The 24,286-nt window shown below is 50.8% G+C and overlaps 9 protein-coding genes across 9 annotated transcripts; 5 read left to right on the forward strand and 4 right to left on the reverse strand.

Moving 5' to 3' along the window:
• Window positions 1-566: 566 nt before the first annotated feature.
• Window positions 567-4,148, forward strand: BDW70DRAFT_171385 (glycoside hydrolase family 55 protein; the record flags this gene model as incomplete). Its single annotated transcript, XM_073743204.1, has 10 exons — window positions 567-1,070; window positions 1,236-1,418; window positions 1,508-1,787; window positions 1,834-1,899; window positions 1,958-2,497; window positions 2,546-2,738; window positions 2,791-2,945; window positions 3,007-3,187; window positions 3,277-3,310; window positions 3,368-4,148. The coding sequence occupies 10 exons, from the start codon at window positions 567-569 to the stop codon at window positions 3,932-3,934; spliced, it is 2,703 nt and encodes a 900-aa protein (XP_073592218.1). The 3' UTR covers window positions 3,935-4,148.
• Window positions 4,149-4,591: 443 nt separating this feature from the next.
• Window positions 4,592-6,711, forward strand: BDW70DRAFT_143281 (glycosyltransferase family 31 protein). The gene is made up of 3 exons (XM_073738084.1): window positions 4,592-4,662; window positions 4,746-6,097; window positions 6,169-6,711. Exons 2-3 carry the CDS (start codon window positions 5,036-5,038, stop codon window positions 6,484-6,486), a joined length of 1,380 nt encoding a protein of 459 aa, XP_073592219.1. The 5' UTR covers window positions 4,592-4,662; window positions 4,746-5,035; the 3' UTR covers window positions 6,487-6,711.
• A 6-nt stretch (window positions 6,712-6,717) lies between these two features.
• BDW70DRAFT_171388 (polysaccharide deacetylase family protein) lies at window positions 6,718-8,257 on the reverse strand (the record flags this gene model as incomplete). Its single annotated transcript, XM_073743205.1, has 3 exons — window positions 7,338-8,257; window positions 7,188-7,273; window positions 6,718-7,124 (listed from the first exon to the last, which is right to left on the reverse strand). The coding sequence occupies exons 1-3, from the start codon at window positions 8,234-8,236 to the stop codon at window positions 6,718-6,720; spliced, it is 1,392 nt and encodes a 463-aa protein (XP_073592220.1). The 5' UTR covers window positions 8,237-8,257.
• Window positions 8,258-8,578: 321 nt separating this feature from the next.
• Window positions 8,579-10,848, reverse strand: BDW70DRAFT_171390 (DEAD/DEAH box helicase; the record flags this gene model as incomplete). The annotated part of the gene is made up of 9 exons (XM_073743206.1): window positions 8,579-8,926; window positions 8,991-9,139; window positions 9,191-9,384; window positions 9,445-9,596; window positions 9,645-9,724; window positions 9,773-10,132; window positions 10,191-10,330; window positions 10,391-10,448; window positions 10,499-10,848. The coding sequence occupies 9 exons, from the start codon at window positions 10,846-10,848 to the stop codon at window positions 8,643-8,645; spliced, it is 1,767 nt and encodes a 588-aa protein (XP_073592221.1). The 3' UTR covers window positions 8,579-8,642.
• A 1,362-nt stretch (window positions 10,849-12,210) lies between these two features.
• On the forward strand, window positions 12,211-13,833 carry BDW70DRAFT_171392 (pantothenate kinase; the record flags this gene model as incomplete). The annotated part of the gene is made up of 4 exons (XM_073743207.1): window positions 12,211-12,423; window positions 12,548-12,830; window positions 12,894-13,392; window positions 13,440-13,833. The coding sequence occupies 4 exons, from the start codon at window positions 12,211-12,213 to the stop codon at window positions 13,705-13,707; spliced, it is 1,263 nt and encodes a 420-aa protein (XP_073592222.1). The 3' UTR covers window positions 13,708-13,833.
• Window positions 13,834-16,060: 2,227 nt separating this feature from the next.
• On the forward strand, window positions 16,061-17,703 carry pigc (phosphatidylinositol N-acetylglucosaminyltransferase). Its single transcript, XM_073734552.1, has 2 exons — window positions 16,061-16,490; window positions 16,548-17,703. Exons 1-2 carry the CDS (start codon window positions 16,112-16,114, stop codon window positions 17,684-17,686), a joined length of 1,518 nt encoding a protein of 505 aa, XP_073592223.1. The 5' UTR covers window positions 16,061-16,111; the 3' UTR covers window positions 17,687-17,703.
• Window positions 17,704-18,306: 603 nt separating this feature from the next.
• Window positions 18,307-20,641, forward strand: BDW70DRAFT_171395 (glycoside hydrolase superfamily; the record flags this gene model as incomplete). The annotated part of the gene is made up of 5 exons (XM_073743208.1): window positions 18,307-18,386; window positions 18,447-19,346; window positions 19,395-19,736; window positions 19,878-19,962; window positions 20,054-20,641. 5 exons carry the CDS (start codon window positions 18,307-18,309, stop codon window positions 20,573-20,575), a joined length of 1,929 nt encoding a protein of 642 aa, XP_073592224.1. The 3' UTR covers window positions 20,576-20,641.
• Window positions 20,642-20,707: 66 nt separating this feature from the next.
• BDW70DRAFT_153338 (putative tartrate dehydrogenase) lies at window positions 20,708-21,915 on the reverse strand (the record flags this gene model as incomplete). Its single annotated transcript, XM_073739616.1, has 3 exons — window positions 20,708-21,049; window positions 21,111-21,601; window positions 21,675-21,915. 3 exons carry the CDS (start codon window positions 21,913-21,915, stop codon window positions 20,708-20,710), a joined length of 1,074 nt encoding a protein of 357 aa, XP_073592225.1.
• Window positions 21,916-22,144: 229 nt separating this feature from the next.
• On the reverse strand, window positions 22,145-24,233 carry BDW70DRAFT_163535 (CeGAL family transcription factor; the record flags this gene model as incomplete). The annotated part of the gene is made up of 2 exons (XM_073741317.1): window positions 22,145-23,241; window positions 23,312-24,233. The coding sequence occupies 2 exons, from the start codon at window positions 24,231-24,233 to the stop codon at window positions 22,145-22,147; spliced, it is 2,019 nt and encodes a 672-aa protein (XP_073592226.1).
• Window positions 24,234-24,286: the final 53 nt, after the last annotated feature.

A 24,286-nucleotide genomic window follows, 5' to 3' on the forward strand; every position in this document is an offset into this window, starting at 1 on the left:
ATACCACAAAGAACCAGTCTTGGCTAACTGTAGAAATATGGGAGTGGCCATCCGTTAGTACAATAGATACACTCATGATTTGATAGTGATATCAAGCATTGACAGCGGGATGACGTATTAATGAGATCTGCAACTTAGCCTGTGACAATGGAATACAGAAAAATACAGAGAGAAGCTACATAACTTATGCTAGTACATCATACCCTAGTGTTTGCATTGTTTGTGACCCGCATGGGTACCCGTTGGGTTTGCGGGTTCAATGTCAAAACCCATAACCCGCGCGCGGGTTAGACAATTGGACCCAAAACCCGACCCAATTGCGGGTTGGGTCGGGTTGGGTAATGGGTTCTGCGGGTTTTGGCGAAGTCTAGGACTCAGGATGCATAGCCTTCTCACATGAAACATGTTTGCTGTAACTGGAATCGTTCCTGGCGAGGTTTATAAAAGGGTCTTGATGGTATCCAGGATTATTTCATTTGTACATTCCTCCTCTATCGTTCTTCTGTCTCAGATTCCGCTCCAAGTATTGACGACTCTCTTCGCTAGATTTTTGACATCACGCTAACATGGTCCGTTGTCGACTCGTAGCCTTCCTCGGGGCGTGCATTCCTCTACAGGCCATTGCCGGTCCGGTCCTGGATGTCGATGGGTTGATCGCGCCGCGCGCGGCAGAATCGCCTCCAGAAGTCGCTCAGAGCGACGTCGACAATGTTCGACAGCCGCTGTTGGTCGATGCCACTGAGGCAAGCATTGACGAAGCCCGCGTGGTCGTCAAAGATGCCATCGCCAGGATGGCCAAGCTCAACAAAGCCCGCCTCGACAATCCCATTCTAGGTTCGTACAAGTCGGGGCCAAGCACAAACATCACTCGTAGCGGCAGTGAATATCCCCCCCTGCTCGAGATCACCAAGGAAGTTGCGCATGCCGCAGCTCTTGTCGCGGAGGCAGATATGGCGGCCAACTTGGCTAACGGGACCTCTACACTGGCCCAGCAGGCGGCCGGCACTTTCTGGATGCAAGATATCAGGCGTCAGGGAACGGTGCCCTGGGGCAACGACCCCTCGTACAAGGTAAGGAAAACTCCTTGTGGTGAAGAAAGAGTCGAGGTGGGAAAGAGCGAAACTTGGGACTCAGTCTAGCTGGAGGGGCACGTGCCCCCCCCCCCCCCGGGTTCGGTCATAGCCTAGCTAGTTCTCTTTCACTTTGCACAACCGCAACTGATTGACGATCTTCAGGTCTTCAGGAACGTTGTGACAGACTACCATGCCGATCCTACTGGAGCATCCGATTCCACTGCCGCCATCCAGGCCGCCATCAACGACGGCAATCGGTGCGGTGCGAGGTGCAATGGTTCGACCCGAAAAAACGCCATTGTATACTTTCCTCCAGGGACATACCTGGTTTCCAGCACCATCGAAGTGCTATTTGCAACACAAATCATAGGCGATGCAAGTTTTGACCTCATCCCAGCATTTATTCCCGCATGTGGCTAACATACTTGGCTAAGGCAAATAATTGGCCGACCATTAAGGCAGCGAGCAGTTTCGTTGGTCTTGGTGTTCTCTCTACTAACCAGTATGTCGGTGGTACCGGACCTGATGGCGGCGATGGGCAGTACTATGTCAACACCGCGCGATTCTACAGCCAGATCCGCAACCTCCGCATCGATATTACCGCCACCGCTCGAGACGCCTACGTCTGTGCTATTCACTACCAAATAGCACAAGCAACCAGTCTGCAGGACGTTGAACTGATTGCCACAACGGGAACCACACAGCAAGGAATCTGTAGGTTTTTCTTTGGATATCTGAAGTATCACTAACGTCGGCGAAGTTTCTGAGAATGGCAGTGGCGGTATCATGTCTGATGTCACGTTTCGGGGTGGTAACTTCGGCTTCTGTGAGTTACTAACTTCGAAGCTAATTCAATCTAAATATGCTTTGGCTAACTGAGACAGACGGCGGGAACCAGCAGTTTAGTGCCCATCGAATGACCTTTATCGGTTGCGCAACCGCTGTGCAGATTATATGGGACTGGTCCTGGGTCTGGAAGTCCCTTGATATTCAGGGTGCCGAAGTCGGGCTTCGTCTGATCAGCAACGACGGCAGTGGTAATGTGGGTTCAGTCGCCTTGATCGATTCCAAACTCACCAATGTGAACACTGCTATCATCATAGCCCCTGCGTCTTCGACTCCAGGAACTGGTACGACTGGGTTGGTTCTAGATAATACCAGAATTGACGGCCCCATTGTGGATACTGCTGGGAAGGTTTATTTAGGGGCAGGCTACTATGATAACTGGGTACTTGGCCCTACATACAGAGGTACCACCCGAACCTGGTCTTCATCACCCTTCTCATCGTATCCGCGGGAGCAGTCACTGCTTGGAAATAGGGTTGATGGCCTCAACAATGCGCCGTATTTCGAGCGCAAGAAAAATCAATATGCGGATAGGCCTGTCGGAGATTTTGTCCAGCTCAAGTCACTAGGTGCCAGAGGTGAGAACATTTCGTTGCACCATTTATCGGCTGGCTAACCCAGCTCAGGTGACGGGGTTACTGATGATACTGCCGCCGTCCAACGGGCGTTTAACGACTATGGGAACGGAAACAAGATTATCTTCGTGGATTCTGGCACGTACATTCTGACTGACACGGTTGTGGTCCCTAAGGACGCCAAGATCCATGGGGAAGCATGGTCACAATTTGCTGCTTCTGGCAGCGCATTCTCCGATGCAAAGTACGCAGTAGCTACCCGCTCGCGATGGGTTTTGCTAATGCCGCGTTCTTAGTAACCCCCGTGCCATGCTTCAGATCGGAAATAGGGGCGATGTTGGAACCGTTGAAATACAAGACTTGATCCTGACCACGAAAGGAGGCACAGCTGGGGCGGTTCTGATGCAGTGGAACGTCAAGGCAGCTAGCCCTGGTGCAGCTGCTCTCTGGGGTATGTTGAGTCAGATCTTTGGCATTCTACAGGCGTTACTTACAGATGTCTCTTATCATAGACGTCCATGCCCGGATTGGTGGCGCTATTGGGACATCCTTGACGCAAACAGAATGTCCACCGTTGACTACTGGCACTAACCCGGTCTCCTGTCAGGCAGCAAGCCTCATGCTACATCTAACACCGGAGGCTTCGGGATATTTTGAGAATATGTGGCTTTGGGTAGCTGATCATTTGATAGAGTAGGTTCATTTTCCATTGCCGTATCTTTCAGGTCGTCTGGTATCTATTTTTTGGTCGTCGTGTATCAAGTACTAAAACTCAGCCCCAGTGACCTCGATCTGAATGATGCTTACAATGATATGGTTCGTTCTCCGCTAGGAACCCATCATTTAGTATTGTTTTCACTGACGAAACTGCAGCCACAATTGAGTGTTTACGTTGCTCGAGGAATGTTGATTGAAAGTACCTCTGCTACTTGGCTATACGGCACATCCTCGGAACATTGTGTCTTCTATCAGTACAATTTCCACCATGCACAGAATATTTTCACCGCAGTGATCCAGACAGAGCCACCCTACTACCAGCCTAATCCTAGGCCACCTGCACCTTTTACCAACCAAGTCGGGATATACAGTTCAGATCCAGCCTATAACTGTAATGATGCAAGTTTCAGCGGCTGCGACGAGGCCTGGGCAGTCATCATTTCAGAGAGTCAAAATATCCATATCGGCAGCGCCGGTACCTACTCCTGGTTCAGTGCATATACTCAAGACTGCATTGACCGCCATTCTTGCCAGCAAGCGCTGTGGCGTCTTAGCAATAACCACGATAATGTCCGGCTGCAGAATATCATCGGTATTGGGGCAGAATATGTTCTGGTCTCCGACGGCACGGGCGTACGGTCTGTCGATAATCTCGGGGTCACTGCTCATCCGGCGTGGGCGCAGATATCAATATTTGACGCTCCTTCACACGGCCGAGTTTAACAACTGCAGACATGATTTCAACAGTGTGGATTTGAGGTAAGTGAGGCTATGAAGTTTGCAACAAAATGGTGGCGCTGGCTCCCTAGGGTTAACGGTTTTTTGGTTTGCCTGGACCGAATTTGGTCATTTATGCAAGCCCAAGTGCTATTATATAGCTAGTTTGAGTTATCTTCTAAGTCTATAAGTTCTCTCTTGATGGAACCAAAAGGTGCCGGTTTATTCGCTCGGCTGTGAGAATATATATTACCGAGGACTTGTTTGAATTTTCTTGTCTTATTGGGCCACCAGCCTTCTGAGCTAAATGCACCCTAAATGCAGTTTTAAGCCTTCATCATAACGGCCCGTGCTTTCGGAATTATTACTAAAGCATGTCATACTACTGCGCATTATGATCTCGACTGAAGTGCATAATAGACTTGGCTTTACGCACCCGGGAGTCGAGAGTTCGATCCCGCCTCACCGCATCAAATATGGAATTGGACACTACTGGACAGTAGTGGACAGGAATGATTGAGATTAACAGGGTTCCCACTGTCCCTAATGATCGACATTCCAAGCCGTTTGACCAGATTCCAGGATTCTAACGTTAGGGAACAATGGGTAGCAATCTCCAAGGTTTATTTAAACTGTCCAGCTGTCATCATCCCACAAAAATTGTCTGTCGCGAACATGTCCCATTGACTTCTCCGCCGAGTCTAGAGTCCCGCGTCTCAGACTTAGCCTCGATCGTGAGTCTATTCTTGATTGACTTCTTGGTCTAGTGCTCCACCTTGAGCCTTAGTTCCAAAAGCTGACGTCTGCCTACGCCCAGTTTCGTTACTTGTGAAACGGACTAAACGCGTCATCAGAACTTCCCGATCTTCAACAGCTTCCCCTCGCTACGAGGCGTGGGCCGATGATCCTCCATACTCTCTCCTTTTAAACGAACTGCCAACGTCGATCCTCCTCCCCTTTCATCGCTAGACACCGACTCTGTGCCGTCGTTTAAACGCCCCTCATTCTTCTTCATTCCTCCGTCGCTCCGATTGCCTAGCTGTCTCTCACAAAAGCCACCCGAGCACCGCAAGAAAAGGCAAACAGGAGGAACTTCCGATAAGATGAATGTCATCCGTGAAGCTCGGTCGGTTTACGTATAGACTTGTTCCGCAACAATTCCGCTGCAGAATGGGTTCCCACCGCGGCATTCGCCGTCGGGTCGCCGTGGTCGCAACCCTCCTCACACTCTTCCTCATCTACCACTTCACATTTGGCTCGGTTCCGTACCAACCCTCCTCAAGCCAATATACGAACAGTGCACGCACAAGTTCAAACAAGAAACAGTCACAATGTCCGCCTCTGCCAGGTATCGAGGACGTTCTCGTGGTCATGAAAACTGGCGTCACAGAAGCCCTCGATAAAGTGCCTGTCCACTTCAAGACCACCCTCCGCTGCATCCCCAACTATGTCATCTACTCTGACTTTGAGGAGAAAATCGATGGTGTCCAGATCCATGACGCCTTCCGCAACATCGATCCCGCCGTCAAGCAAAATGTCGACGATTTTCAGATCTACAACCGCCTCTCCAAGCGCGGGCGTGAGGGCTTGCAGACTCAAGACTTCGCCGACGAGGCGAATTCGGCCATTGGAAAACCGAACAATCCGGGCTGGAAGCTGGACAAGTGGAAGTTTCTGCCGATGGTGAAGGAGGCGTACCAGTACAAGCCAGATGCCAAATGGTTCGTGTTTATGGAAGCGGACACCTACTACTCATGGCCGACGCTCCTCGCGTGGTTGTCGCACTTTGACCCATCTGAACCGCATTATATTGGCACAGAGACACAGATTGCGGATGTCATCTTTGCGCACGGCGGATCGGGCTTCGTGCTTTCCAACCCAGCCATGAAACTCGCGGCGGACGAGTATACCGAGCGGGCCGAGGAACTGCACGAGTACACAGACGCCCATTGGGCTGGCGACTGCGTGCTAGGCAAAGTTCTCTCAAACGTCGGCGTCAACCTATCTTTCTCGTGGCCAATCCTGCAAAATTCGAATATTGGGGAGCTGGATGAGTTCACGACGACATTTTACCGCCGGCCGTGGTGTTTCCCGGCTGTGGCGCTCCACCACCTGTCACCGGATGATATCCGGTTTCTGCATGATTTTGAGCAGCGGAGGCTTGCCAAGGTATGTAAATGAATGCCAGCGCTCTAATATAGAAATGCGATTCATTGACTGACGGTTTGTTTTTTGTTTAGTCTTCAAGGCTGCCTCTTCTTCACAGCGATATATTCAAAGAGCTCATTTTCCCCGAACTTAGCAATGTTCGAAATGGGTGGGATAACCTTTCTGACAAGGAGCAACCGAAACTTTCTACTTTCCAAGAATGCCAGTCCTACTGCAAAGAAACCGCCAACTGTGTGCAGTTTGTCATGCGAGACGGCACATGCTACACTGGCGAGACGCCACGGTTGGGGTCGCATAACTCGAACGCCCAGTCCGGATGGATCATTAATAAGATAGAGAACATGGTGGATCAGGCACCTCAATGTGTTAGACCAGACTTTGGGCTTTAGTTCTGGTTTTCTATCTTCTTTTCGCGGGCGAAATAATTTGGACATTGGAAGCGTCGATTTTTGTACTTTTAGACACATCAGATCTAGCATTGTGGGTGTTAAGGGTAATGGTATACAATTCGGTGTCGGTCAGACTCAGTGATTCCTAGTTTTATCCCTTTGGATTGACTTATATCCGGCCTCCAAAAGCCAGAATCCTCTTTCAGATCTTCTCCTCGAACCCAATAAGCATCACCCCGTTTTGCCTGGGTTGTTACTAGGCTTTCTATTCGATTGAACCCTGTACCGCGCGCGACCCTGCTGGCTTAATCGAAGAGCATCAATGGAGGGACTGTCAGGATCCTCCAAACATTGGTCCACCCTCATGATATCGAGGTTGATACTCTTGACGAATCGGATGAACTCTCGAAAGTATTTGACGGTTGTAGGGCTCAAATAATGCATAACGACCAAATTTCCTCCTCGGCCCACGTCTCGGAAAAATGCATCACGTTGTCGCTCCGGTGTATTGCTCTCTGCCCACAGCCAGTCCTCAACATCGACGCTCCAATTTATAATGTTGGGGTCTTGGACATATGTCGCTAGTCGCTGCCGGGTCCTCGCGCCGACAGTGCCGTAAGGTGGGCGAAAGTAACGGGCTATTTTAGTAAGTCGTTGGGCCTCTAAGAAAAAATCAAACGGATGGGGTGAAGCAAGCATACATTGAATCCCAAGGAGTCTCTGGAATGTCTCAATGTTGTGGACAATCTCCTCGTCGATAGCTTGAATAGTGTCGAGTGCTTCTATCCTTTAAAAGAAGTTAGCATCAATCTTAGGGAACTGGGACTGTTGTGATTGGCGAATGTACTAACTGCTGGTGCGTATCCGAATGTAGGGCTATCTGATGGCCTCTCCGCAGCATTTCTTGGTACACTTGCGAGAAGTTGGCTTCCTTGTCCCGGAGCCCAGCACCAACAACGAAAAAGGTAACCAAGATTTCCTCCTCTTCCAGGATATCCATGACGTCTTGTACTAGGTGCGGCAATCCATCGTCAATACCGAAGGCGAAGGAGTTCGGTCTCGTGCATCTGAGGAACAGTTTCCCGGTTTCCAGTTTGGGGGGCACATAAAAGCCCCAAGGAAGGTCTGGGACAATTTCCACCCTGTACAGCGTCACAGTTTCCGGAGAGAAAAACCCATGGAAGGAGACTGACACCGTCCGAGACTGGTCGATGCCAAAATGATTCAGAGGCACATAAACATCGTTTCCTCGCGCGTACCGCTCTGTCTCAATACTGTCCCATGTCTCGATGAAAGGGCTGAGACGAGAATCGCACTTCTCGTTATGTTGATTCAGCGAGATACTGAACTTTGTTGAACCTGAAAAAACTATGTGTAGGTACATATTCTGATAAGGCCGCATATCGAAGCACGTCGCAGGCCCAAGCTCCGTGTGGTAATTCTGGTCTGGGTCCGAAGGGAAGAGATGCACATAGCCATCGCCGGGCTCGCTTGCTAGATTGGTACTGGGCCCATGCCAGAATCCAAGTTCGTTTCGTTCTGGATGTGTGAAGGAATCGATGACCAGAACGGGAGGTCTGTTCTTGGAATGCGGAGCGGAAGAGGCAGGAGTACGGATAAAGGCAGCGGTAGAATTGATAGGGATGGGAGGGGGAGGAAGAAGCTGGACCGCGGAGGCGAAAAGGAAAGGGCTTAAGGCTAGGAATGCCTGGCTGAGGGATACCATGGGCCTCATGGTCACATCCACCATTCGCTCTTGAGTGCTATGAAGATGGAGGACTAGAAATATCTTATAAGTATGTCTGACGGTCAGAAAGGTTGACGAGCGTGCATCAGAGATGTGTTGCGAGTCTACGAGTAGCTGGTAGACACCGCCTGTCTACAAGAGGAAAGAGCGACCTGATGCAGATACCCAGCGCTACCTAACCACCCAAGCACTAGGCTACAACACCAAGCTTTTCAAGCTGAGGACTGACTGATTCGTCTAGTTTATCTTCATACGCGGATAAGGAGCTAGAGACCGGTTGTCTTGGGCGTCTAAAGACAGACACCTGAAACGTAGGAAGAACGGAATGAGTACAGTACAACACTAGCCGAGTTGCCCTAAGAAGCAGCTGTTAGAGCTGTTGAGCACGCATACGGATCCACGGGATGATTTACTCCCAGCCTTCAGATGCAGCAGTTGCTGGATTGTCGGAAGAGGCGGGCTGTAAGCCACCCCAAGCACTAGAGCTGGTATTCTCGTCGTCACCATTCTCATCGTCAGTGTCATCATGAAAGTCGATGCCTTCACCCTCGGCGGGCTTGAATTTAGAGAGGAAGTCGGGCACGGGTTGATTGGCCTCGATTAAGATCTTAACAAGATCAGGGGCAAGATCCGAGTTTTTGTCGCTGTAGAACGAAGTCGCAAAACCTTCATTACCAATACGAGCAGTTCGTCCTCGCAGATGTTAGGGCTTGTTGGACGACGTGTGTCGGGACTTTGCATTTGTAAATCAACTTACCGATCCTGTGGATATAATCAGTGATACCACCGTGCATCACCCTCGGGAGATCGTAATTGATGACGTGCATCACATTCTTGATATCTAAACCACGAGCCGAAACGCCTGTGGCGACCATGATTGGGCATTTCGCGGAGCGGAACGCACGTCTAAACCACATGAGCAGAAATGTATCAGAATCCGAGCCAATGCCAGCTTACAATGCATCCTCACGCTCACGCTGAGTACGATCTGCGTGAAAGGAGGTACTTGGTAATCCCAAGTTGTATAGATAGTCGTCAATTTGGTCAGCTGTTGCTTTCGAGTTGACGAATATCAGAGTACGTGAAGGCGGCATAGCCAGGAGTAGATCGTAAAGACACTTTTTCTTCAGTTGCGGCTCGGTATAAATAATCTGATATCCGATTTTCTTGTTAGTGGTGAAGCATGGTTTGTGGACATCCTGGGTACCTACATTCTGATCGACATTGACGTGAGTGCTGCCCGGGCGGCCGATGCGAACGCGGACATGATCTTCAGCGAGGAATTTGCGAGCAAGCTCGCGACATTCCTTGTTGAATGTGGCCGTGAACATCATATAACGATGGTCTGCGTCTTCGTTTATGTCTGTACTTGTCAGCATTAACCCCACACCTGGGAAGACAGGAACACCACCTCCACCTGACATGATCTTCTTGAAGTCTTCTTCCCAGTCAGAGAGCAACAGTTCGTCAGCCTCGTCGATAATAGTGTACCTAGAAGGTATGTTAACTGAGGTTTTTACGTGATTCTGGATACCATACTTGACACGCCGAAAGGAGAGAATATGAGGTTTATCCATGAAATCTAGAAGTCTTCCTGGGGTTCCAATCAGAATGTCACAGCCCTTTTGAAGCTCGTTGCGTTGGTCGGCTACTGGCGCGCCACCATACACAACACAAGGCCGTAGCATTGAGCGATAGCATAGACGACGAGCCTCATCGAAGATTTGCGTTGCCAGCTCGCGAGTTGGCGCCACTATCAAAACAAGCGGCTCTGCACGAACCGCATCCGTAATAGGATCAAAGCCTGCAGCCAGGTTTGGCCGGGGCGCCGCTAGTTTCTTCGCCTTTCCCATCAAGTGAGAAAGGACAGGTATCAAGAAAGCGGCCGTTTTACCAGAGCTGGGCATGTTAGTATGATGATGAGTGTATGGTGTCTTAAAGGATAAACCAGTCTGACAAACCAGTCTGAGCGATAGCGATCAAATCATGCGAAGTCAGGACGGCAGGGATTGCGTATGCTTGAATAGGCGTAGGAAATCCGTAACCGCAGAGACGAATATTCTGGCGCATAATTGGATGAAGCCCAGCATCATCAAACTTAGTAGGGTGTTACCCTTGAAGCGCAGATAGGGACGGGCCATCAGGGGAATTACTTACGCTCCTAACTGGCGAGGGTCTTTGGTGACTCTCAGCCACAACCTCGATGTTTTGGAGGCTATATCCAGTCGGGTATGCAACAGATTGCAGCAGAGGAAGCGTACTCACTTTCCTATTTTGAGGCCAGTACGGTTGATGAACTCAGCGCGGAACAGCTGTTCCTCAAGATGAGGGTTTTCCGGCCCAACGTCACCGTATTCATCGTTCCACTCGTACTTTGCAGCGTTTGCTGCCCACTCAGGAATGGATTGTTCGTCTTGAGGGTTCTTCCCATTCTCCGCGGGTTTTTCCGAAGGATTGATAGTGGCGTAGTTCTCGTAGTCATAGTCCTCTGGCTCGACCCACCCCTTCTCACGAGGTAGGGCAGACGCCTCAATATTCTTGGTGTTCTGTACATTTGTAACGTCCGCGAGCGCATCTCTCACCGTGGAAACCCCAAAGTTGCTGGTGTCATCCATGACGACCAGAGGAAGAATCCTTATCAAAGAGTGTCAGTAAACCTAATCACTGAAGAGACTCAAGGAAATTGAGGCGTAGTTAGCTTACTCGTTTCAACACCTGGAAGATCTAATGAGCAGAAGAAATGGAGAGAAATGAAGAGGAAAGACTGACAAGAGCAAAGAAAAGAAAGAGGAAGCAGTATGAGGTGGAAAGGCAACACAAGTGAAAAATAGAAGCCGGGCATGATCCCAGTACGAAGTCTTAGTTTGCTAGATGGTCATGAGCTGGTTTTTTCTGCTGCGACAAATAGATAAGTGAACTTCCAAGCACAGCCCTTAGGATCACTGTGAGGAAACAGAGGTCTCAACTGTGATGCGTGACCACCTGAAGGAGAGGCCGATGGGATGCACTTGATGTTGGCACACTTTAGGACAGGCTATGAATCTATACACAAGTCAAGTGCCCATGTTGCTCTGGGCCTGGGCAAGTTAATTTTGTGAGGTAATGATAGCCCGCGGTCAGCCTTTAGTAGAATTATCGTTAGGGATGGATACAATCTGATTCAGACGGCAGAATACCGGTTGCAAAGGACGTTTGCCGCCCTTGTTTCTGGGTGTAGCAGATCCGGATGCCTACATCCATGCATTTGTCCAATAGACCAGGGAAGTCTAGGATAGATCCTGACAGAGGCGATCTCAAATACATCAAGTACATGCGAATCTTGGTGCTGCATCTCGTGTTTTGGTTATTTGTCTATTTGAGCCAGACCACTAGTATGTTGTCTTGCCTCTCAGTGGCGTATTGGGAGAGCTCATGGCCACGCCTCAGAGAACACGAGACGCTCCGGCAGTCTAAAATTCCATAACTTGAGCTTATTAATGGTGTGGCAGTTTGATATCGTTTTGAGTGCTGCCAGAAGTCCTGACATTATGTTCACACCATCTGGTCTATACAGCGGATGAAGAGTTTATGCCTGAGGACGAAATCGATAGCAATGGTACCGGCAATCTGGCTGTCATGTTTCATCTTCTAAGCCGCCCGTGATCTTATTTTTGCCTCACAAAGAAGGCATTAAAAGCTGTAGATCATGAGTGTTTGGAGAACTCAATTGGTTACTCCTCTACAAATATTGTACATTGAATGTCGTCCACTGACTAGGGAGCAACAATTTATCCTCGGCCTCTCGATGTGATCCACTCAAGCTCAACAAATTCCGGGCAGAAGGACGGGATTTACGCCGTACCAGCCATCACGGATCTCCATCCCGCCGATATCGATATGGTAAAAGAACATCAGCTCCTTCTCTTATAACTTCCTTCTTGCTCTACATGTGAACAATCTATTCTTCGCGCTAATTAGCTGTCCATCTCTACTGCACCATGTCCGCCACGGATCCTACTCCCGCTCGAACCCCTCGGCTTGAACAGGCCATCACCAACCCGGGGACCGTCAAGATCAATGTTAAGGGAGCTTTCATTGTGGACGATGACCCTCGGTCCAAGAGTCCTGTAAGGGAAGAGGGCGTTCACTACGAGGGCCAGGACATTCGCCTACCTCATCATACTGGTGTGGTAAGCCATGTTGCTGTCGATGTGAGTTTCCTGAATTTTTCCTTTCCTCCGTGGTTCCCCGCACCTCTGCTCCCCGCAATTGCCCTCGCCGATACCCTCAAAAAAGCACGCTGTGTGACCGACCATTGACCATGATACTCCGCAGATCGGCGGTTCTCTAGCGAAGCTGGTATACTTCACACGTGAGCTGGACTCACCGGACAATGGCGGGCGGTTGAACTTTATCAACTTCGAGACTGATCGGATAAACCTTTGTCTGGAATTCATCAAACGGCTCAAGGAAGAGCACCGGGATTCCAATGGAGGTACTAAGGAGGAACTTTGTGTTGTTGCTACAGGTGGAGGCGCCTACAAGTATTATGACAAACTCAAGGAAACATTGAACGTGGACATTATGCGGGAAGATGAGATGGAATGCCTCATAACGGGTATGCCTCAGAGCTAACCACCACGAGTCATGAGGACAGATAACTAATTTGAGATTTGTCCAGGACTTGACTTTTTCATCACCGAGATACCGAACGAAATTTTCACGTACAGCGAGACCGAGCCGATGCAATTTGCCGAGGCCCGACCGGATGTGTATCCGTACCTCTTAGTGAACATCGGCTCCGGAGTGTCCATGATCAAAGTGTCGGGGCCAAAACAGTTTCAGCGTGTTGGCGGAACGCACCTGGGTGGTGGAACATTCTGGGGCATCATGTCATTATTGACTGGCGCCCGAACTTTTGACGACATGCTAGCAATGGCGGACCGAGGGGATAACAGCGGCGTGGACATGTTAGTTGGCGACATCTACGGGATGGACTACGGAAAGATCGGTCTCAAGAGCACGGCCATTGCCAGCACATTTGGGAAGGTCTTCCGGCTACAGAATCGCGAGCGGGAAGCGGGCGATGGGGAGGCACCGCAGGACGGGTCTCGCCAAAAGGCCGACGAGCCGATATTTAAGCACGAAGATATGAGTAGGAGCCTACTATACGCCATAAGGTAAGAGCGTCCATCCTTACAGTATGATCGTTCACTAACCGTCTCAGTAATAATATTGGACAAATTGCATACTTGCAGTCCGAAAAGCACCAGGTCAAGCACATCTACTTCGGTGGCTCGTTCATTCGAGGACACCGACAAACTATGAACACACTATCCTACGCTATCCGGTTCTGGTCCAAAGGGGAAAAGCAGGCATACTTTCTCCGCCATGAGGGCTACATCGGCGCAGTCGGCGCGTTCCTACGAAGAAAGCCAGTTAACTGGGGCCGCCGGAACAGTATTGATGAGCACGTACCTGCTCAAGGGCTCTAAACATAGATCTGATGAGCTTAGGCGGCAACCACCGGCCGTCTCCGTACCGATATCGAGCGTTTGATACCCGTTGATCATGTTGATATTCTATGCATCTTGGTGTGAATCCGACTGTGCATGCGCTTGCCAGACTTGATTTGTTTTTCTGCGGGCCAGAATCTACAAAGACATTTCTCTTTCGAGCACGCGTCTGTATAAAATAGGTACATGGTATTGTTTGGTTTCTGAGCTGACCTTTCGGGCTTTTTTGCATGACGCCGCCATTTGCTATTTCAAGAAACCCTGTGTATTCTTTTCTCCCGCTCCTAGAAATAGAGGACAACAAAACTATTCAATTGCTTATAGAAGCTGTTGGCTATTGCTCGAAAAGGAGGACACTGACACTGTTGTCTTGTAGGGCTCTGTGCCCTCGAGTTTGGCTTTAATTTTTCTGGGGCCGCCTTCTTATTCTCGGATGCTTTCCGCCGAGTCCATATTCCTCTTTCTTTCTTTCTTCCTTTCTTGCTCGATAATAAACTCTTCTACACTGCCGCAGAAAGGACTCTCTCATTTGGTGTTGGGCGTATAACATCAAACATGACTGATGTATTGACGTAGATCACAGCGCGGGCCCGCCAAGGTCGATGGACCATCCGAGGCGACGCGAGAAACTCGCAAGCCTCGGAATAAATAGAATATTCCACGAGATTCTCTAGATTCTCTAGCGCGGGGGAATACAACGGAGATCCCTCGGTTTTCAACTATTCTTCTGGACTTATTTTGGGCGGACTGATGGCGTATAGCTGGGAAAACAGTTTGGAAGCACCATGGAAACACCGAAGTAGTGCATCCACTGGATCCCCTTGGATATCCGTCCCGCTAACATTTCCTCAATTGCATTGAAATCTGACCGATACGGCTCTCACGGTGGACACCGAAAGCAAAGAAGAACGCGAAGCTTAGGTCGAGAGCGATCGTCGGCAAGTCGACGGCCAATAGCAATATTCCAGCCTGAATCCAACCAGCCCTCAACGCACACAATCGATAAACGCAGAGCCCAAGCAAACCGAGCCTGTAGAGCTTATTCCTGAGCTCAAAACGGTACTTGGAACATGTCACGAATGGGGAAAGCGGTACTGTCCTGCGTATTTTATTATTACAACTCCAGTTACCAATATGGCATGCAGCCGTAAAAGGGTTTAATCGTGAAGGCAAAAGTTGAACTTGATACATCTCCCGATCAAGGCCCGGTTTTCACGCTCAGTGGTTGCTGCTCGTTTCCCGAAAATAACCTTGGATTCGTCCGCAGCTCCGCAGCTCCTGAGGTCATTATGGAAAATATTATGCCTGTTTAAGGTGGAATGGAGGCCTCCAGTCGGAGCCGGGGATGTGTTCCGACTCTGAGCCAACCCAGGGGAAAACATTGAATACAACCGGAGTCTGGGCGAGCCAAAAGAGCAGCGCCAGTAAGACCAGCAAGAACACAGCAGAAACACAGCAGGAACACAGCAGGAACACAGCAGGAACACAGCAGGAAAGCAGCGAGGAGCGCAACAAGGAGCCTAGCCTCCTCCTGGCTAGGAGCACCTTCAGGGCCGACAAGCATGTCTCACAACAGGAGACGCCAATCGGATGCAAAGACAAAGCATCCTCTGGCTCCCAGGAATCCTATAACTAGATGGAGTCTAGAGTGATGAGAGCTCAGAAGGTCGATTGGGCGTGATGAAAGCGACTACAGTACGGGAGTTACTCGACTGATTCCTCAGAAGAATAGCGCCAACAACCGGCATTCTCCAATCGGCCTTAACATAAACCTGGCGCAAGTACCGCAGTTAAGGCTTCTCACTATTCTCGGTCGATGCCCAGAGCTGTTGCTGTTGTTTGAATTAAAGCAAAGCTTCCGAGAGTTCACGGCGCAGCATGACCGTGACTTCTCTCTTTGAACGCAAAAATAAAGTGCTCTTTGAAAAGGCTCCGCTCTTTATAGGAAAGATGATTGGAATGTCGAGGTGGAAATTCTTTCCTGCCAGCTTGCTTCACGATCAGAAAACTACGTCTTTGCGGGGAGCGAAAGTATGTAAGTACAGGCACGTGCGGCAGGCTTGGGACGTTGCTCGCGTACGGGCAACCTCTGGTCGTTACGGTAGGTCTTTAGTCGTAAATAGGTTCCCCTATCTAGATAGAACTCTGTTTTCTGTACAAATCTCTCTATAATTAGTACAGATGTCTCATAGGATAATATATAGTAGTAAGGAGTTCAGCAATTAGCACCATTCCAAAAATGGAAGGCACTAGACCAGCTCTGGCGCATGGACGAGTTAGTTTATTTCGGCCCTGACCTCCATGCTCAGAGTTTACAAGCTGCTTTTATTATTCCACTCAACCACAACCGCCATGCTTATAGCATAACGACTAGGCTGACCCGATGCCTTCTTTGCCTGACTCGCATCCGCCACCCGTTCCTCCTCCAGTCCCAGTCGAAACCCATCCCAACCGCACAGGGGGGCTGAAGCCTCCGTCGGCGGAACAACGCGCTCTCCCTGATCCTACTCGACTCGCTCCTGAAGACGCATACTACGCACCTTCTCTTCTTCGAAACCGACCGGGTAGCTCCAATTATGAAGATCCAATCCGTTCCCTGAGCGGGACTGCTGCCGCTGCTACTGCCGCGTCCGTTGCGGCCTTGCGACCGCCGCCAGCGGTCCCCGGGGCTGTCACTCGAAAAGAGAACCGAAAACCGCGAACAGGCGCCCGGAAGAAGCGAAAGGGTGCCTGGAAGAAATTGCTTTGGGTTAAACAGTCATGTACGCATAATATGACTTGGTGTCTGTCATGCCGCCGCTCATGCTAATAGAGGACAGATCCGGACAACTACACAGATACGGAGACGTTTCTTGACCACCTACAGCGAAATCCTCGTGTGCGTCCGTATGACTTTTGGCCGTTGGTGGCCGACTCGACTGTTATCGTACAACATGTCTGTTCGGTGGCTATTTTCATCTGCTGTTTCGTGGGTATCGTTCAGGGCCGGGTAAGCCCTGTCTCGGTCGTGTGCTGGGGAAGCGTTGGGACTGCTGTCGGCTGGATACTCTGGGACTGGTGGGCGTTTACCGAACATGCCGAAAATGGAAGGCCTGCGGAGCACGTCATGGAGGGAGATGACGGGTCGAGTTCAAGCTCAGCAGCAAGCTTTGTTCATCCTACGAACCAGAGGGCGAATGGACAGAAGGAAAATCAAGTTCATGGTCTTGGCTTGAGCATGGCGCAAAACGAGCCGGGCCCCCTCAGACGCCAGAGTACCGGGTTCAGCGTCGACTCCCTCACCGCGCAGGAACCGGGCTCTCCCCCCACTGGCTGTACGAGCGGCGGCGCCGCGCAGCCTCAAAGCTGGCAACCCCAGTCCTTCCTTTCTCGAAATCGGCAGAGGCTGTCTACAGTGAAGTCGGCTTTCCTCATATACTTCTCGCTTCTCGGGCTGAGTCCCATCCTAAAGTCTCTCACGAAATCGACCGCCAGCGACTCTATTTGGGCGTTGAGCTGCTGGTTGCTAATCATGAACATATTTTCCTTTGACTACGGGAGCGGAGAGGGCGCTGGCGCCACCAAGTTTCCTGCATCCTTGTCCACAAACGCGGCCGTAATGGCGTCCACAGTGCTCGCGTCTCGCCTTCCGTCCACCACCCACGTTTTCAGCTTGATGCTGTTCTCCATCGAGGTGTTTGGGCTCTTCCCTATCTTTCGGCGGCAATTACGTCATATTTCGTGGACAGGACACATATTCCTTACCCTGGCACTGGTTATGCTCGCCGGTGGAGCAGTGGGCATCACATTGCGGGGTGGGTGGATGGGTGCGATAATCGGGTCTTTTTTGGGAAGCATTCTAACAGCATTGGCAATGGGCGGGTGTAGTTGGTGGCTTATTAGCCTTCAAAAGTATAAGAATGTTGTCTCAGGGCCATGGGACCCTGCTCGGCCGATTATAAGACGGCATTGGGATTAATGTGCAGCATTAGAGATACCCCTTACTTTGTCATTATTACTCTTGCAATAAATATTATTATTATGAACGCCTAACTCTACGTTATCTTCTGTAGTTGATGACTGAAGCCTGCTGAAGCAGGTCCAGTATCCCGAAATAGAGCTTCGCTACTCTGGGCCTACATCTTACATTGCTAAGGAGGCTCGACAAGGGCATAACTTATTGTTCTAGGCTTATACCACAGACCCAAGAGAATGTTTAGCCTGTACTCCGTAGCCTTCAGGAGCATGCCGTGGGTGGAATGTGTCTTTGTGTCCAGCATGCCAGACATGAATCCAGAATCCATGCTTTCTTTTCCTCCCACAACGTAGGAATGTATCAGCATACCACTTCTCTTTGAAGAAGATGAATAAAGTAAGACAAGGCAAGCAAGTTAAAAATCTTGTGACTTGTATTTGGGCCCGTGTTACTTATTTATGCTCCTGCGTCATTGTCTGCAACTGAAGCAATCTTTCAGTCCTTGGAGGCGCCTTTCAGCTACGCCAGTCTGCAGTGGGAGAGATTTAAATACCTTGTTCTTGTCAATTTTCTGTCCGTTCTATTCCTTACCTTTTTTCGAATTACGATATAACTTGATTATCATGATGCTAAAACACGCTGCTTTGGCCCTGGCGGCCCTCCAGTGCGTTGCGGGTCTCCGCTTTGCAATGTATATTGACGAGTTAGTTTTGCTTCTACCCTCGACCTAGCAAGAGCGAGTGGCAAGAGCTAATGAAGACAGATGGCACGTCAACGGTCTACCGGGCAGCGATCAGACCCAGGGGATCACGCATGCCATTATGGGATTCGCCAAATCCACGGATTTCACTGGTGACGCGCCCGCGGCATTCCAGCCTTTTGAGCCGGTCTCAACTTTCCGCAACCGTTTCTCACCCGACACGAAGGTCATGATTGCGATCGGCGGATGGGGTGATTCCGCAGGATTCTCTGCGGGCGCAAAGGACGAGACATCTCGGGAACAGTACGCGAAGAACGTGGCGGCCATGCTGGAGAGTACTGGCTTTGACGGCGTGGATATCGACTGGGAGTACCCCGGTGGAAACGGGGAAGACTACAAGAAAGTGCCAAACGATCAGAAGGTCGATGAGATCGAGACGTTCCCGCTGCTCCTTCAGGCTTTAAGGACGGCTGTCGGTGACAAGAAGATCATCTCTATTGCGACACCTGGCAAACGCGAGGACATGATTGCGTACACGACAGAGCAGGGTCCTAAGATCTGGCCGTCTGTGGATATGATCAATGTCATGTCCTATGACCTGATGAACCGGCGCAACAACGAGACCAAACACCACACTGGCATCGCGGACTCGCACGACACCATCAAGGCATATCTAGAGATCGGCGCACCGCCAGAAAAGATCAACCTGGGCTTTGCATACTATGCGAAATGGTTCTCCACACAGCCAGACGTAGACTGCGGTACTTACCCTATTGGATGTCCGACGGTGGCTATGGAGGCGGCCGATGGAAGCGACAATGGCAAGTCGGGAGCTATGACATTCGAACCGCAGAACATGGCCGCGCCGCCCTCCGATCTGAAGGTGTCGACCGACATGACTTGCGGGCTGGCGAAGGGAACCAGATGTCCCGCTGGTACATGCTGCAGTATCTACGGCAACTGGTAAGTCTGGTATGGACAAGCAAGAAAGACGTCAACTAACGATAGCAGTGGAACGGGAGATGATTTCTGCCTGGCAGCCTGTGACTCTAACTTTGGCGAATGCAAAGGCGTGCCGATCCAGGACTCATGGCGACGCGCTCGCGCTGAGGGCCAGACTGACGAGGAAGGAGGCGGACAGTACTACATGGACACGCAGAACCACTTGTTCTGGACCTGGGACACACCGGCACTGATGACTCGCAAGTTCACAAAGATCGTGGATGTGGAGAAGCTGGGAGGCGTCATGGCCTGGAGCTTGGGAGAAGATACGTATAACTTTGAGCATTTGAAGGCGATGCAGGAGGGTGTTGCCCAGCGCGCCGGTGGAACTGCGACCCCTGCGCGCACTCGGTGTTGATTTCTATTAAGATGAACTGCTGTACCTATGGTGACCCAATCAATATTCTCGTTCATGAGTCATTGTCAGTCTACTAGTTGAGAACCCAGCCGCATGTATCAAAATAAATTTGGCCTCGTCCCTCACTTTTATAGTTGCTCTGGCGGCAGCCAATCCGCGTGCTCTAAGCGCCACGGGGCAGCTGGGGTCTCTCTGAGCCGTCAACAGCGACTAGCCAAGGTAAGCTACCGAGATAGCGCGCATGATCACTATAAAGAGAAGCTTAGCCTCATGCAGGGAATTCAGGGTCTTTCTTAAAGTCGTCTACCAGTCTACCTCAGTCCAGTTGTCTGCGGCCGTTGGCTTCAACAGCATGAAGTGCTTCATCGTGTTGACCTTTGTTCCGCTCATTCTCGCTCTTGCCATCCCCAACACCAACAATAATGACGATGACCCCAGCTCGGTTGAATCTATACAACAACAACGTCTGTTCGAGACTGAAACGACGGTCGCAGAGTACAAACGTCCCGGCCTGAGAATCTACCATGGCACGATTATTCCCGCAAACAAGGAAAGGACCCGGGCAACTGCCACAAATTCAACTCCTAGCTACATCCACGCGCTGCAGACCGAGCAAGCACCATACAACCTGCTAGCACGGTACTCGGATGCACTCTTTGCGCTCGGGCTCCTGCTTCTCGTCCCCCTTGCTCTTGGGATCGTCGAGTTGGCCGGACGCCTCTTCCGATGCATCTCAGTGGACGAATGTCCCGAGCGCGGACGAGAGAAGCAGGGGATCGAATCGCTTCAGGAAAAAGAAGAGTGGGCGTTTCGACAAAGGAACGGGACATAAAAAGCGACCGGTCACTGCCGTGGTGGAAATGATCGACACATTGAAAATCGGCTCATCACGTCGTGCATTCTATTTTATCCATTTTTCAACATAACTTACATGATTTGAAGGTATTGTATATAAAGTAAGAACCTAATTCAGACGCTTGATCTCCTCGACAACAGCCGAGGTCACTTCTTTCGTGGTGGCCGTGCCGCCTAGATCCGCGGTCAGGACACCAGATTCGCAGACACTTTCAACACACTGCATCAGCTTGTCGGCGGCGTCTTTCTCGCCGAGCCACTCGAGCATCTCGGCTGCGGTCCAGAATGTAGCGACAGGGTTAGCAATTCCCTTGCCCGTGATGTCAAAGGCGGATCCGTGGATGGGCTCGAACATGGAAGGGTTCTGACGGGTTGGGTCGAGGTTCGACGTGGGTGCGATGCCAATGGAACCCGCAAGGGCAGCGGCGAGATCAGAAAGGATGTCGGCGTGCTATACCACAAGATCAGTACTATGTCGACGCGACTGAGGAATTGGAAGAAAAACAACGTACCAGATTACTAGCAACAATGGTATCCAAGCTCTCAGGCTTAAGCACCATCCGCGTGGTCATCGCATCAACAAGCATCTTGTCCATGGTGACTTCAGGGAAGTCCTTGGCAACAATGTTCGCAACTTCATCCCACAGCACCATGCCGTTCCGCTGGGCATTGCTCTTCGTCACAACGGTCAACAGCTTCCTTGGCCTCTTGGCCGCAGTCTCAAACGCGAAGCGCATGATGCGCTCCACACCCTGGCGCGAGAAGATGGCCACCTCTGTCGCAACCTCCCACGGGTGTCCGCGGTGTGAGCGACCACCTTGGCCAGCGTACTCGCCCTCACTATTCTCACGCACAATCACCCAGTCAAGGTCTCCAGTGTTGCACTTGCGCAGCGGAGACTGCGTACCGCGGAGGACGCGGGTGGGCCGAACGTTGGCGTATTGTTGGAAGGGCTGGCAGATGGCGAGACGGAGACCCCAGAGGGAGATATGATCGGGGACGTCTACATCCACTTGTTAGTACTGTACTTCATTTCTTTCCTATAGCAAATAACGTGTATTGCGGGGTTTGTTTACCTGGCGCGCCAACAGCTCCAAATAGAATAGCATCGTTCTTTTTTAGCACTTCCAGTCCGCCGTCGGGAATGTACTTGCCGGTGGCCTTGAAGGTCTCGGAGCTCCAGTCAAGGTGTGTGAAGTCGAGGGAGAATGATTGGAGCTTGTCTGCCAGGGCCTTGAGGACAATAACACCAGCGTCAATCACCTCCGGACCGATTCCGTCGGCAGGAATAGTAGCAATACGGTATGTCTTGGCCATCTCGTCTTTCTTCCCTTTTTCAATGAAATATGCGGTAGATCTGATTTCGGTCTAGGAAGTGGAAATGGAGCGTTTAAATACCCTTATCGTTCCTCATCCGACTCGCCTCCCCCCCGCACCGGACAAGATATCTCCGGATTCAACCCCAGCGGACGTGTCTTTGTCCGATACACTCCATGATCGCAACAACCCAAAACCCATGATTGGGTTTTCTAATTAGCGCGCTAGATTATAGCGTGAAGTCAGCATTGTTTTGAACACTCCCTGCAAGGTCATAACTCTCGTGTATCAACCATGGCCCGTCTGCCAAACTCCACAAATCGCCTATTCCAAATCCCTCATCACCACCACCTTCACCACCATTGGATAAGTCTTGTAACCCCGTCCCTAATACGAGCCCTGAAGCCGCAGCAAGATTATTGATTGCTTGATTTCCAAATATCATGGAGGGGTTGCTCCATTGGTTGCCTGCTGCGGCATCTGGAGTTGGCGTCGGAAGGTGTCCTTCTCCGGGCGTTGAGGAGGGCGCCTGTTGGAGGTGATGATCAAGATGGATGCCGGAAACAACGGTATCAGCGGAGGCGTTGGGATTCTTGCCTTTGTCGTCTTGGCTGATTTCGGTAGAGCTCGGATTTGTGGGTGTCTGTTTTTCTGGAGTCGTAAGGGCGGAGTCAAGGTCACGGATGGCTTCGATGCAAGTTTGCGCCCAAGTGTTGCCACGCTGCGAAAGATGTTTGAGGATGGCGAGACCACTTCTGGCATATCTTTCCTCTACTATTAGATTCTCAGACAATCTCGAAAGGGATACTTGGGGTAGGTACCTAGATGCTGAGGAGGCGGGAAACTCGCCTTCCCATGCGGCGTAGATTAGGATCAGGCAGCTCATCCACACGGCCCAAGTGAATGAAGGCCATATAAGTGGTGTGGAAGAGCCAGAAGACTCAGCGAGAAACTGTCGTAGCGTGGTGATTAGGGATCGTGAGGACTCGATGCAGATTTGTAGAGCGGTGCGATAATCCGGAGAAGCCGCTTCGGCTGCCAGCAGCGGACGGTTCAGTGAAATAATGGCTTCGTGACGGAGAGCGATGAGGAGGGTACGGTGGAATGGCGCAATGGGACTCGGTACAATAGTGTCGGCATCGTCGTCCCCAAGGGGATAGACATCGTCGTAGACATCGTTCCACCAGTGTGTTAGCTCACCATGAAGAGCCTGGGTCGCGTCCATGGAGTCTTCTCTATGGATGATTGACTTATTCCGTAATTCAATAATGCGTCCGCGGAGGCTCGCAAATTTTGCCAGGTAACTTAACAGACGAAGTCTGTGATCTAAGAGAGCGATAGTGAGGAGTTGAGCGCCTATCGTTGGTAATACATTGACCTGAAAGGGTAGAGGTACCTTTATCTACCGAACTATGGATTTCAGCATTTGGATAGCAGACGTCAATATCGTCGTCCTTGATGCCAAGTGGTATTCCCAGGGCCTGTGAGAGATATCTCTCAAGACAGTATATAGACCAGAATAACCTCCGGCGAGTGGCGATCTCAGGACCACTAAATGAGAACCGTACAGGACACCGGTGCAAGCCGAGGTGAAATGCCGTGCGTATAATAGTGCCACCGACTCGAGAGGCTGCGTTGAGCCGGAGAAGAGACGTCAGAAACAGCTGGACGCCAAAAGCTGCTTGTAGGATACGGATGGTGGGTGGCGCGCAGAGCAGAGTATACAGACTTTCCATAGCCTGGTGGACTGAGCGGAAGACCAGCGCTGCCGGGATAGGAGTCTGAGCACCACGAAGCTTGGTTTGCCGGCGATCCATGAGTGATATCGAAACGATTGACCGGACAAGGATCCCATCTGCAACCGAGAGCGTTCTGAACCCATCGCGACCGAGATGCTCTAGAATAACGAGGAAGGCTGGCCCAGAAAGGAACGGAAAAATCGGGTGCCAGTTCTCAAAATACGGTCTGGTCCATTGGACTAGAGCTTCGAATGTGAAAAGAGACGTATTCGTCTGGAGGTCCAACTCATGCGGATACCACAGGTCGGGATACTGATGGTGTAGCTGGTCATCTTCACCGGGCACTTGCGCGTCTTTGGAAGCCTGCTGCGGCTGCTTGAGATGCGCTGACCGGCGGGCAAACGCATTGTAGACGATACGAATGAAGTGGATTCCGCTCGAGGAGCCTAGGAAAGACGCCGATTCAGAGCCGTTGTCAGTAAACTTCCGCATCACCCCCAGTTCATGGGCTCTGGGAGTAAGCTTCTGGCGTTTGCTGGGAGAGCCATGCCTAGAATTGCCAGAGTCCAGGGAGTCCATGGAAAAGAAAAAAGCGAGGTCGCGAGATTCGATGACATGGGGCAGCGGTTGAA

Source organism: Aspergillus foveolatus (assembly GCF_047715535.1).
Source record: "Aspergillus foveolatus strain CBS 279.81 unplaced genomic scaffold BDW70scaffold_72, whole genome shotgun sequence".
NCBI classification, from domain to species: Eukaryota; Fungi; Ascomycota; class Eurotiomycetes; order Eurotiales; family Aspergillaceae; genus Aspergillus; species Aspergillus foveolatus.